This window comes from Sinocyclocheilus grahami, unplaced genomic scaffold (assembly GCF_001515645.1).
Source record: "Sinocyclocheilus grahami isolate Dianchi unplaced genomic scaffold, SAMN03320097.WGS_v1.1 scaffold17.1, whole genome shotgun sequence".
NCBI lineage: Eukaryota > Metazoa > Chordata > Actinopteri > Cypriniformes > Cyprinidae > Sinocyclocheilus > Sinocyclocheilus grahami.
Window position 1 is genome coordinate 6367361 of NW_015505196.1, and position 12617 is coordinate 6379977.

General features: G+C 36.4%; 1 protein-coding gene across 1 annotated transcript; it reads right to left on the reverse strand.

Annotated features, from left to right (window-relative positions):
* Positions 1–765: 765 nt before the first annotated feature.
* LOC107552454 (glutamate receptor ionotropic, NMDA 2B-like) lies at positions 766–12301 on the reverse strand. The gene is made up of 2 exons (XM_016234339.1): positions 12049–12301; positions 766–1389 (listed from the first exon to the last, which is right to left on the reverse strand). The coding sequence occupies exons 1-2, from the start codon at positions 12073–12075 to the stop codon at positions 766–768; spliced, it is 651 nt and encodes a 216-aa protein (XP_016089825.1). The 5' UTR covers positions 12076–12301.
* Positions 12302–12617: the final 316 nt, after the last annotated feature.

Consider the following 12617-nt stretch of genomic DNA (forward strand, 5'->3'; position numbering starts at 1 on the left):
ATATATGTTATTCATCTTTGTTAATGTTAGTTGTTAAAAAATACAATTGTTCAGCGACTGTTCATGTTATTGGCATTATGCAATAATGCATATTATGCATATGCATTTGTAGTTTCCCTTTCAGACACAAAATTTATGTGAGGACAGTATTTAAATGAATCATGTAACATGAGTTACTAAGGTTTGCGCAAGTCATTTTACTGGTATTTGTGCCATTACTTACCGCCCAAAAAAGCATGTCTTAACCCATTCTTTGCCTGTGTTGTTAGTAGATTACCCACACCTGATTATCTGCTACGCTAATTTGCACTGCTCTTGGTAGACTGCGTTAGTCATTATGGAAATGCATTGGCTGCGTCTGTATTCTTGTAAGCAGATCACCTGCAGAACTTCCCACTCTCTGCTTTAATGGTATATTGTTCTCATGCTAATTTGCCCTGTTTAGTAGATCTGGCTGCTTATGCTAACAGATACAATTGATTTTAAATATTAGTAAAAGTTGAAATTTACAATAAAATTAATAAAACCTGTAGAGCTATTGTTCATAGTTAATGTTAACTAGTGTAGTTAACTAATGGAACCTTATTGTAAAGTTTAAAGTAAATTTACTACAAATTATGTTCTCCTTAAAGAAACTTTTGCTAGATTCTAAAACACAACACACATAGAATCTGGCCAAAGTTTCTTATAGGAGGGCATAATTTGTCCTCATCTTAACATTTGCAATTCAGAAGTCTTAAAATGTCTAGGTAGCAGTTGTGTTTGTCATACCTTGGCTGCCATGATCATGGAAGAGCCTCCACGGATGCCCAGGATGGGGATGTGCGTCTGAGCTGAGATGAAGTCCAATATCTGGGCGATGGCCTCCTGATCGGTATCGTCCCCAAACACCACACCCTGGAGCCAGTTCCGCGACATCAAAGCACAGATGCGGTTTATGATACTCTTGGGGTCGGTTTCGTTCATCGTGACCAGTTCGACTTTCGGAGGGAGAGGCACGTGGAGGAAGTCCTCTTTCTCCAGACCTTCAGAGAGGGACACCTCACTGGAGTTTCCCACAAGGATCACTGCGATGCTGAGGCCTTGAGCAAACTTTGGTGGCAATGGAGGACCCACTGGATTAACTCCTGGTGGCGGATAATGAGGAGGGCTGATTATCGACTGGCCGCGCTCGCCGCCGCTCATGCCCCCAATGGGCGTCCCGATCCCGCCTCCACGGCGAGACTCGCAGGTGGGGAAGAAGAAGAGAGAGAGGAGAAGGAGAGAGAGGGAGAGGGGCGGTTTGGAGGAAGAAGCCAGGGAGACAAAAGACAGGACGCGACGGTCGGAGAAAGGGGAAGAGGAGAGGTGGAGGCTGACAAGCATGGCGGAGGAGTGAAGATACAGTCCCTGCAGACAGAGAAAGAGAGGAGAGAGAGAGGGAGAGCACTTCAGTTTGGGAGCTGAATTCACAAAATCCACACGATTTGAACTTGACTGGTGAAAGTTGAGTAGCAGTTCGCAAGTAAAACCAACGAGAGACCTGTGGTTTTAAAAAAAGCACGTGTCCTCATATCAAGGGTTTGTCCTCTTCATTATTGACATATGTTAGACAGAAATCACAGAAACATAGGCAGTCTTGGGAAATGAGGTCATTTGCAGCAGTCACACATACTGCACACTGATAACACACACACAGGTTTTTCTAACTAAGGACATATAAATCACTTTTAATATTTATATATAAAGCTAATTAAAATTAGTAGGACAAACCCCAAATCAAATTTTTAGATTAATAAAAATATAGTTAAATTATTTGTACCCTCAAAGGGGTCATGAACTGTGAAACCAAAATTCCCTTGATCTTTTGACATATAAGAGGTCACTGTACTAATAAAACATCCTGCAAGTTTCAGAACTCAAAACTTTGTCATTAGTCTAAAAACAGCTTCTATTGAAGCCAATCTGCCAAAACGACAGCTTGTGGACTGTGCCACTCTGTAATGTAATAGTGTGGATAAGCACCGCCTACACAGAAAAAGATCAACGCCTGCTTCTACAGCGCTGCCTGTTTAGCCCCGCCTACCCATTTGCTCATGAAGTGTGAATAACAAGAGGGGCGAATGCAGGTCTACGCAGAAACCAAACAATAAAGATGGCTCTGAAGACAACAAGACGCTGTGCAGTGCCAAGTTGTGGAAAATGCATTGCATTGTCTTTGTGTTGCCTTCTTTCTGATTCCAACGCTAGGAAAGAGTTGATGAACTTTATTTTTTGAATAAAGTTCCAGACAACGTCAGTAAGAACTTGGTCCTTTGTTCACTTCATTTCACCACAGATTTGTTTACAAATAAGGCACAATTCGATACAGGATTTTCAGAAAAGTTTTAACTAAAAGACGACGCTGTGCTGGCTATATTGGATCCAACAGTAATGTTGCACCACACAAGTGTGAGTAACTGTTTTTATTACATGGTCACTATTGCTTTGTCTGTTATTACAGATCGTTTGATATGAGTATTTATGTGTTTTTAACCTAAATCACTGCAGCGTCTCTCTGTGAAGGTTGTAGGCTGTCAAACATACACAACTATAAGCCAATCATAGCAGTGGGTGTTTACTTCCGACTCTACAATCCTCCACGCCTATTGAAACAGTGCGTTCAGATGAGGGGGGTCAAAAATCTTGATAACATATAAGTGGACCTCAGAGAACAGTACAAAATAAAAAACAAAGGCAGTTCATGACCCCTTTAAATACCATCCCTAGAGATCCTAAAAGGATGTTTTGTCTGATAACAATTTGGTCCTCAAACTATTGCACACTTTTTTAATGCAGGAGACTGCATTCTGGGTTTTCTTTATCCACTAAAAAACACATGTGTTGTGTTTTAGAATCTGGCCAAAATTTCTCATAGGAAAGCATAATTCATCCTCATCTTAACAATCTTTGTACCAAAAATGTCCTAAAATGCTTAGTTAGCAGTTGCGTCTGTCATACCTTGGCGGCCATAATTATGGATGACATCCCAAATGGAGATTTTGTCATACAGGTATTTAGCTAAATTCTGATAACATTTGGTCCTCAAACTGTTTTTTTTTCAATGCTGGGGAATGCATCACAATGCATTCTAGGTTTTCTTTCTCCTGGGGACATGTCATTGACATCAGTTGTTTATACTGAGCTAATGCTATTTTCTGACCCTTATGGGGACATTTGGTTCCTACAGTGTAGACAAAGTCTGGCCCACAAATACATGCACTTTAAAAATGAGCTCAAAGATTTCAAAAGACCATGACTATAAAGCACAGAGAGTAGCTATATATATATACAGAGAAAGAGTGAGAGAATAATGTGCGTACACTGAATAGCAAATGCAATTAGACGAGTAACATACAAGTTGATTTATCAGCAAACAGCATATTCACTCACACACAACACACACAGTGACTGACATTTGCCAATTATCTTTCTGTGAAGACTTTGAGATTTGTTAAACACTTGTTATTTAGAGCCATTTTCATTAGCAGAGGTGTGGAACAAGTTAGTCATTAGCTAATATGTTTGTATCTGTTTGTTAATGATGGCATTTCTGAAACTGCTTGATCATTGTCGTTTCATTTCATCTAGACATATTTTCCATTAAAACAGGAAGTTTGCACGGACATATAGTACACTACCATTCACAAGTTTGGGGTCAGTAAATATAATACTTTAATACAGCAAGAATGCATTAAATTGATCAAAAGGGACAGACATTTATAATGCTACAAAAGATTTCCATTTCAAATAAATGACGTCCTTTCTAACTTTTTATGCAACAAAAAAAGCTGAAAAATGTATAGCTTCCACAAAAATAGTAAATGGATACAATAAGAAACATTTCTCAAGCACCAATCAGCATATTAGAATGATTTCTGAAGGATCAGTGGAGTAATGATGCTGAAATTTCAGCTTTGCATCACAGCAATAAATTACATATTAAAATAGATTCTAATATAAATTACATTTAAATAATGTTTTTTTTTTAATACAGTTTGCTAAGTTTAGTGACTTTTTCCATTCTGTGAGGAAAAGCATATTGAATGACATGCCAGCTTACAGCCACAAAACACATTTCAAGGGGTCTTTAAAGAACAGGCACACAAAAAAAATAGGGAAAGAAACACATGGTGGGTGAAGAGGAGGACAAAAAGATGAAAGGACAACATAAATGAGGCATTGCTCAGAAAGAAAGCAAACACGCTTGAAAAAGGAAGACTGCTTTTACAAGGCTAATTATTGGAGGTTTGTCAGTGCTAATTGCTTACAGGTTTATATTACCATACTATTTTTAAAACCATGGCACAACCAATGTAAACAAAAAATACAAATACAAATTCCAGAATTTATGCAATTTATTTTAGATTTTGTTTGTTACTACTATTGTTTGACTTATTTTCATTATTAATAAATGTTTAAATAATTATTAATAATATATTATAATACTTAAGCTGAGTAGCCCCAGCAGCTCACTTGTTGATCATTTTGCGTTTCATGTCATTTCATTGCAACTCTTTGCAATTTTTTTATAAAAGTGCAAATATCCAAGTGAGTGAGTTATTTGCTCTGCAGATAATTAGTCTGTCCATTTTTACTAGTTTGACCCATTCAGGCCAAACTGCAGACTGGTGGGAACATAATGGAGAAGCTTTATTGCATTTTGTCTTAAATGTAAATCCAAGAAGATCAAGGGAGGTAAAAGAGTCACTATCTCTATCTGAACCACTGCCGACTAGTGTAGCTGTGGATGGTAATCTACACATTAGTAATTTACACGTTATTTCAGTTCTTATATATTGGGTCAAAAACGAGATGTGATGTCCCATTTTGTATCAAATGAAATGTACAAAAGTGATAAAAGCATACATAGAAATCATATTAAATGCAAGTAAAGTGTCTACTTCAATGTTTCCAGTATCTTTTGTAAAAAATAAAATATTCAAATATGGGTGAAATAATGTTTCATAGTCCAATGTTCTAAAAAAAAAGCAAATGTTTATCTAGCATATTGACTATTTTGACAGCTGTTGGATATCTTCCTTTTCTCTTGTGGTTGTTTTACAGTAAGTAACTGTATTGCACATCTATTTTATATTTGATTTTTAAATGAGTTTTAAAGGTGACATATCATGAAAATCTGACTTTTCCAGGTTTTAAGTGCTATAATCAGGTCCCCAGTGCATCTACCAACCAAGGAAACGTGAAAAAGATTAACCCAGTAACTTTGTTTTGGTAAGCCTTTTTCTGCAAGCGTCTGAAAAAACGAGCGCGTCTGATTTTGCTCCCTTGCTGACATGGCAAAGGGATGGGCAGGGAGCAACAGCTCATTTGTATTTAAAGAAACAGGTCCGAAAAACAGCGTGTTTCTGCTTCCACTCAAAATAGGCATTTTCAAAATTATATAATAAATGATCTGTGGAATATTTTGAGCTGAAACTTCAGACACATTCTGGGGACACCTGAGACTTATATTACATATTGTAAAAAGCGGCATAATATGTCTCCTTTAAATAAAAACATCTCAACCAAGCACCCTCTTATCTTTATATAGGGGGAAAATTCTAAAAATTTCTAACTAATAATTTATATTATTATTAGTTAAAAAAATTTAAAAAAAATAAAACAACTCATCATTGGGGGGGGGGTTCTAAACATTTTTTGTATAGAAATTTAATTAAATTTAGTTTGTCCAATGAGGTTGGTTATCTATCTATCTATCGGTGTAGTGGAAAAGATTAGTATAGATTTTAAATTGCAATTAATTAGTTTTTTTTGGGGGGGGGGTCTGCACCATGATCCTTTAACTGAGACTTTTAATGTCATCCAATGAGTCTTGTTCTTCTAAATATGCCTGACAAGATTTTTTGGTATATGAACTACCGTTAAACTGATTTACATTTTAGTGGATGTCTTCTTTAAATCATGGTAAATGTATGATGTTTTTTCTGAGAAAAATGAAATCAAACAGGACACATTTTAATGTATGGAAAAAAAAGAAAGCTGTAATAAACTATTGCTTGATGCTTGAAAACCCTTTTCGTCTTTATCCCTATTACATAAATAGTTCACATACCTGCTGTAACATTTGTTTAGTTTTTGTATTGCCAACTATTTATTTCTTCATGCTAAATGCTTGCATACCCAAGCTGCATTGTCACTGTACACGGGTGTTTGTTGAGAAGAATTCCAGAGTCTCTCAACATTTGCTGGATGGCTACTAAAGCTTAAGTTTAACTGACACAGATGACAAAAAATGTTACATATGCACGCACATTCCCCGTGGTGCTGTATAATATCCATGCATCTGCCTGCTCCGATAGATCGCTCTCTCTTGATTTTCTGTGAGACAGTTGTGCTCAGCCTAAGGCCTGATTGGCAACTGGCTTAAGATGAGAGAATGGTCCCCAAGGGTCCCAGATTGGCTACAATGGTCAGAAAGCTTCCAATAGGCCTGGGCCGGTCTGTTGGTGTCAGCTAAAATGCCATTTAGAAAGACTTATTGATCTCAAAAGCAGTCACTGATCAAAACTCGACCCAAACCAACATGATTACTACAAACCAAACAAGACTTACTAGTGAAACTGACACCATTAAACTAACACAGGGAAGGGTACAGACTACACAACATGTGTGACAGGTGATTCAAAGGTATCCTGACACTGTGCACATTTTAGAGGGCGAGAGAGGATGTGAAGCGAATAAAAACAAGTGTGTACATTTGTGCACTGTAATATATCTCTGTTTCTTTCATTGCTTCGGGAAACACAGATAAGGTGTTTTTCTACGCCGTCCTCCATCTCAGTTATTCCTGGCGAAGTAATAAATTATGTATTCAACAAAATGTTTGTACAAAAGCCCATCACAGACTCCCTCCCATCTCTCATAAAATCACGTGGACTCCCACTACTGCGATTCCACAACTACGAACAGGTCACTTAGTCAAAAACAGCACTTCGAAAGGTCAAAAATACTCTAAAGATGGTCAATCAATTTCGTTGTCATTAACAGTTTGATCTGCCTGTTGAGCCGAAAACTATTCCAGTACCTTTGAAGTCCTACAATTAACTAGAATCCTACAAAATCACAATAGCTATGTCATTATGACCATTAAAGTCTTTATAAGAGACATTACACGTTTTGGTCATAAGAGATCATTCGACAATAAAAATATATGACAATTTTTTTTTTTTATTGTTGACATGGCCGATAATGTTGACTCATTAAGGGGCAATATTTGATTGACTTCAAAAGTTATTTTTCTTTTGTAAGGCCATTTTTCTGATTACCTTATTAAATATATGTGTTATTTTTAGGTCAAATACTAGCATTTAACCAGTTACTCAATCAATCACAATACTATAGACTGTTACAAATAATTTTTTCATCATCAACAATCATCAACAAAAGCCATCTTTACACTGCAAAACTGGAAGAGGAGCTGCATCTGACAGGGCATTTATGTTGGGCAGTTGCGCTACGGGCGTCCCGTGTTCGAATTCAGTCAGTGAGCGCACACACTGAACAACTCGGTGTTCTCCGATGTGACGAATCAAAACGTTTCTGATTGGATGTTTCATTCATAAGCTCAACAGAAACGAGTGTGATTGGTTATATTGCTCAATGCTGCAAACCACGCGCAAAAAGAAATCTGAGGCAAAGTCCTGTAAATGTAATGCCGCACTTTTCAATCATTTCCTATTTCACATTGTGATAAGCATAATTCATCTTAATTGTGCAGGGGCGTTTAGTGCCCCCTTTTCTTCATTTTAGTGGCATTTTTGCCACAAGCCCCCATTCATTTCCGACCCTGATATATACACAAAATATATATGAAATAACTATTATTACACTTATATAACATGAATTATTACTCAATCTGTCAAGATCTTCCTGAGTGACTATTCTGAGGTGTGACATGAATGGCAGAAGACAGGGAAAAACGAAAGTACTGTACGTTTAAAACTTTTAAATTCTCCTCTGGCAAAAACATTTACTAATATATTAAAATGCAATTTTTATGAGTCTTGTAAAAATATTGTCACTTTTGAATGCCCCAAGATTACAGCATCTACTGGCAGGGGTTATCTGGACCAAACTAACCAGTAAAGTGAGTCTTGACCTTTTGGCATAAAGACCATTACTACCTATTACCATGTATTTGATTAGAGTTTTATATTAACTCTAGAGGATGGTAAATCTCCAGAAATAGGATTGAGCACCTATGCAGTAAAGGCAGACAGCTAGAAAATGCAGACCAAACGTTTTTAAGGTGACAGCTAATCTGATATATCCAGTATTTCACACTTGACAAAAAATAACAGCAAAGCAAAATATGGTATTGAACTGCAGTGTTTGGTATAATGATATATTGACTGTTGTCTGCAGTACAGATCCGCTTACTGGCAACTTTCTCATCCATATCCTCCATTCCGAAGCAGCAGACTGTCATTAAGTGACATACTATAATGAAAGACATAATGAAATTACACCATTAAATATGCACATCACTCATCTCAGAGACTTACGACACTGTGCATGACTGGACAAGAGCTCATTAAGTCACTGTAACTCTATCTGTACTGAAGTCATGTGCTGTGATTAAAGCTAAGCCTCAACCATCTTAGCGAGCTAGGGACGAGAGCCAAAATCACTCCTATGGTGATGGAGGTGTGAATTACAACAGGTGTACATTGATAATCTGGTAAATCATCACCATGGGGGGGGGGTCAAAACAAACACATGTACACACAGCCGTAACAGGCCTGTTTGAAAACTGACCTGTGTCATTAGATATTGCTTTTGACCTGTTTATGATTACACAGGAGAACACTGTTAAATGCGCCCCTTACACATACAGTATACACAAATACACACACTGGAACCAAATCCGCATAATTTGTTAGTCAATACTGTTAAAGCCGATGAGAAAAGACCAGTGCAGGATAATGACCTCCATGTCATGTCAATCCATCTCTCCTGCTGCCACAAACACTTTCACACAAAAGCAGACAACAGTTTGAACTCTGTAACCCGCTTTCATTTTTCAGTTTTATCTGACAATATACTGCTGTACCCAAGTGAAAAACTAAAAAAAGAAAATGAAAATACACTTTCAGTTTCATTCAGTTTAGCTGAGTTAAGAGCTATTTTTCTTTAGTCATTTTTCTAAGTCAGTTGTTTCTCAGTTTTATTGGTTGTTTTCTGCATATACCTATAACATCCGTTATCTTTCTATTATCTATTGTTGATATTTAATAATTAATGATCATTTGAAACCAAATAAAAGCAAATAAAATCCTACTGAATAAAGTGACATTAGATTGTCCTTGTGGCAACAAGTATTGTTGGAATCATATTGCATTAGGATCCTTCCAAATTGTTTTAACAAAATTCCTATATTGGATTAAGGAATGTTTTACTAGGATAAAGCTTCTATGAAAAATACATAATACAATTTAATAATTCATTAATACAAAATTTCTCTATTTTAACTTTTTTGTACATACACTTCTACATATCTACTATCTTTCTATTTTCTATTGATATTAAAATAATCAATGATAATTAATGAATTTGAAGCCAATCAAGTCAAATATGAATCCTGTTTAAATAAATAAATAAAGCTATTCTTTTTTTTGTTGGAATCACATTGGAAATTATCGCATTAGAATCTTTCAAAATTGTAGTCGAAATTTTGGGGGTTTTTTCCTTGTATAACTGGATTGGATATATTGGATTTCAGACATTTTATTATGCATTTTTCATAAAATATTATAATTATTTTTATAATTGTTATTTTTATTAATAATAATATGATTATTCTTATTCATATTTTATTACATTATTAATAAATTTCATTTTTACTAATGATAATAATTTGTACATTATTATTTCATTTTTTCTTTCCTTTTTTAATGCCATGTCAGCTTCTATGGCTATGTTCATAATTATTAATAATAATAATAAATTAACAGACCTTTACTGGAAAGTACACAACATACTAGCCCTCCAGATTCACTTTTGTCTTCACTTTATTGACTATTATCCTTGTTGTTTGAAAACAGACATTTATACAAGTCAAATTTCCCCACTTTTCAGGATGATAGATTAAGGCCCGTTGTTTGCTCATTCGGTACACACATACACCAGTGCAATGTCGAGCAGTACATCGTCAGCCAATTTGTATACACATGCAAGGTGTCTACAGTGTAAGTATCATTATTTATGAAACAACAGCTGACACGAAATCTCTGTGTAGCAGTTATATCACTGAAAGTCTAGAATGCCCCCGTGTCCCTATGTTCCGTTGCCATGCCAACAGAGGCTCCGTTACCACAACAACAGAATCTCTGAGTGATGCTTCACTCTGAAAGACATTCCACACTGTCCTCATCCCTCTGGTCCCCGTCAATCAACGTCAAGCTTGATTGACAGCTGCTTCGACCCCACTGACGTCGGTAAAAAACGCTGTCACCTCACGTTAATCAGAAGCGGCGCATCTTAAGAGGGCGATACGAGGGGGAAGCGTCATCAGACGTTTTCAGATCCGTTAACTACTTTCGTGTTTTCCCTAGAAAGACCCTAACGGTGATGAGGAGCGTCTCTGGAGCAGCTCGAGAAAAGAGAGCAGGAGAGTGAAAGGCAGCTCGACCTCTCCGTCTGTTTCTCACCCTATTTTCTTACCCCCTCTCTCTTTCTCAGTATTTATCGCTCCTGCTCTCGCTTTCATTAACCCACTTAGCTACAATGTCTGACCCAGACCACAGGCACATTACTCAAACTCAATAGAAGGCAGCACGACCAAGAGTAATTTGGGTGAACGCCTGCACAAAAATAAGACAATGGCGCACTGAGGATCACAAACACACACATTCATTAAGACAACAGAAAATTACAGCCCTGGAAGGAAAAACAGACATGTCATTAAGGCCTTCGAGTAAGTGACAGAAGATAAAATGGCGATGAGAGAGAGTGAACGTGTGTGCTTAAAAGTGCACATCAAAGATCGAGAATGGTTGGCAATGTTCAGAATTCTATTTATTCTACCATTACTAGTTTTAAAATTGTTACAGTATGTGTTCTATGCAAATTTCCTGTAAATGTTGAGTATAACCTGCAACCTTTGTCAAAATGGGCAGCCTACAATATAGTGTACATACTGTATCCAACAGTACATTCTCAATTGTCCTTCATTACAACTGTGATAACTTAAAATTATTTAACATCTCTTTCATGACTCATTATTTGATTGTACTGTCAATTTGTGGAACACTTTTGAACCAAATCAAAAAAAAAAAGCAGTTAACCAAGATGTTAACTGTATGCCAGTTGATAAGTTAAACTAAGTAATTTGGCCAGTTCCGTTTAGGACCATTAGCACCATACTGTGGGCAAAAAGCATTTTCTCTTTTGATGGCCATTCAATTGAGGTAAAAGCTGCATTTATTTATTTGATAAAAAATACAGTAAAAACACAAAAAAAAAAGAAAAAGAAAAAGAAATTGTACTGGTAATTTTCTGCCAGGACATTATGCATAAATTTAACAGACACTTCCAATCACCCTAAAACACAACGCAATGTGCGCAAAGTGCAAAATTTAAAAATACAGGTAAAACGCCTGTAAAAAACAATATGGAAAATTCCTTACTATTAATACAGTACATTGTGCCATATTTTTACAGAATGTATTTCTTACTCTGAAGTAATATTGTGAAATATTTTTACAATTTAAAATAATATTTAGCTATTTTAATATATTTAAAAATGTAATTTGTGGCTAAGCTGAATTTTCAGCTCCAATGATGATCCTTCAGACATCATTCTAATATGCTGATTTGCTGCACAAGAAACATTTCTTATCATTGACTGTGTTGAAAACAATTGTCCTGCTTAATATTTTTGTGGAAACCATGAACCCCCCCCCCAAAAAAATCTTACAGATCCCAAACTTTTGAATGATAGCGTACATTATTCATTAAGTACTATAAAACATCAGAGAGGAAAAGAAAACAGAGTTCTTCCCTTACCTTGAACATTGCCAGCCCAACTCCCATTCTCTCTCCTCAACTCTTGCATGTTGATATGAGCTGGGTCTTGTCTCTTCCTCTCATAGCCCTGGATGGAGGAGTGACTGACCTTTGAAGTAGTTTGAGAGATTGGTAAGAAAAAGTAGGACTGGAGTAGAGACCGTGGATGAAAGTGTTGGCCCCTACTGTAAATCCAGGCTGGATGACTGAGCACAGGTATTGTCTATTGAATCAAAACTATTAAGAAAATGCACTCAAGAAAAGTAAGAAAGATGCCTGGCTCACAAATGAAGACAAAATAAAAAACAAGTAAGACTTTGAATGCATGAGCAATGAAAACGATGTTCGGTCAATGAAGAAAAGTTAAGTCTTATATCAAATCTAAGAAATGTACTTAAAATCGAAAATGAACCAGGACAAAGCCTACATTGGCTACAAAATGTGATAGGAATAGAAAAAAGTTGAAAAGAAGAAGATTTTTCTTGATTAGTTTAAAAGTCCATTTTCATCTGTGAACAAGTCCACAAACTCTGGAGCTGCTTGATGCCCGGTAGTGAAAGGTCTGGTCT

Excerpts from the sequence above, each read along its gene's own strand:
- LOC107552454 (XM_016234339.1), bottom strand. The coding sequence starts at position 12,075 with ATGGGAGTTGGGCTGGCAATGTTCAAG. Across the intron at positions 1,390-12,048 it reads TTGGGCTGGCAATGTTCAAG|GGACTGTATCTTCACTCCTC; the intron begins GTAAGGGAAGAA and ends CTCTGTCTGCAG.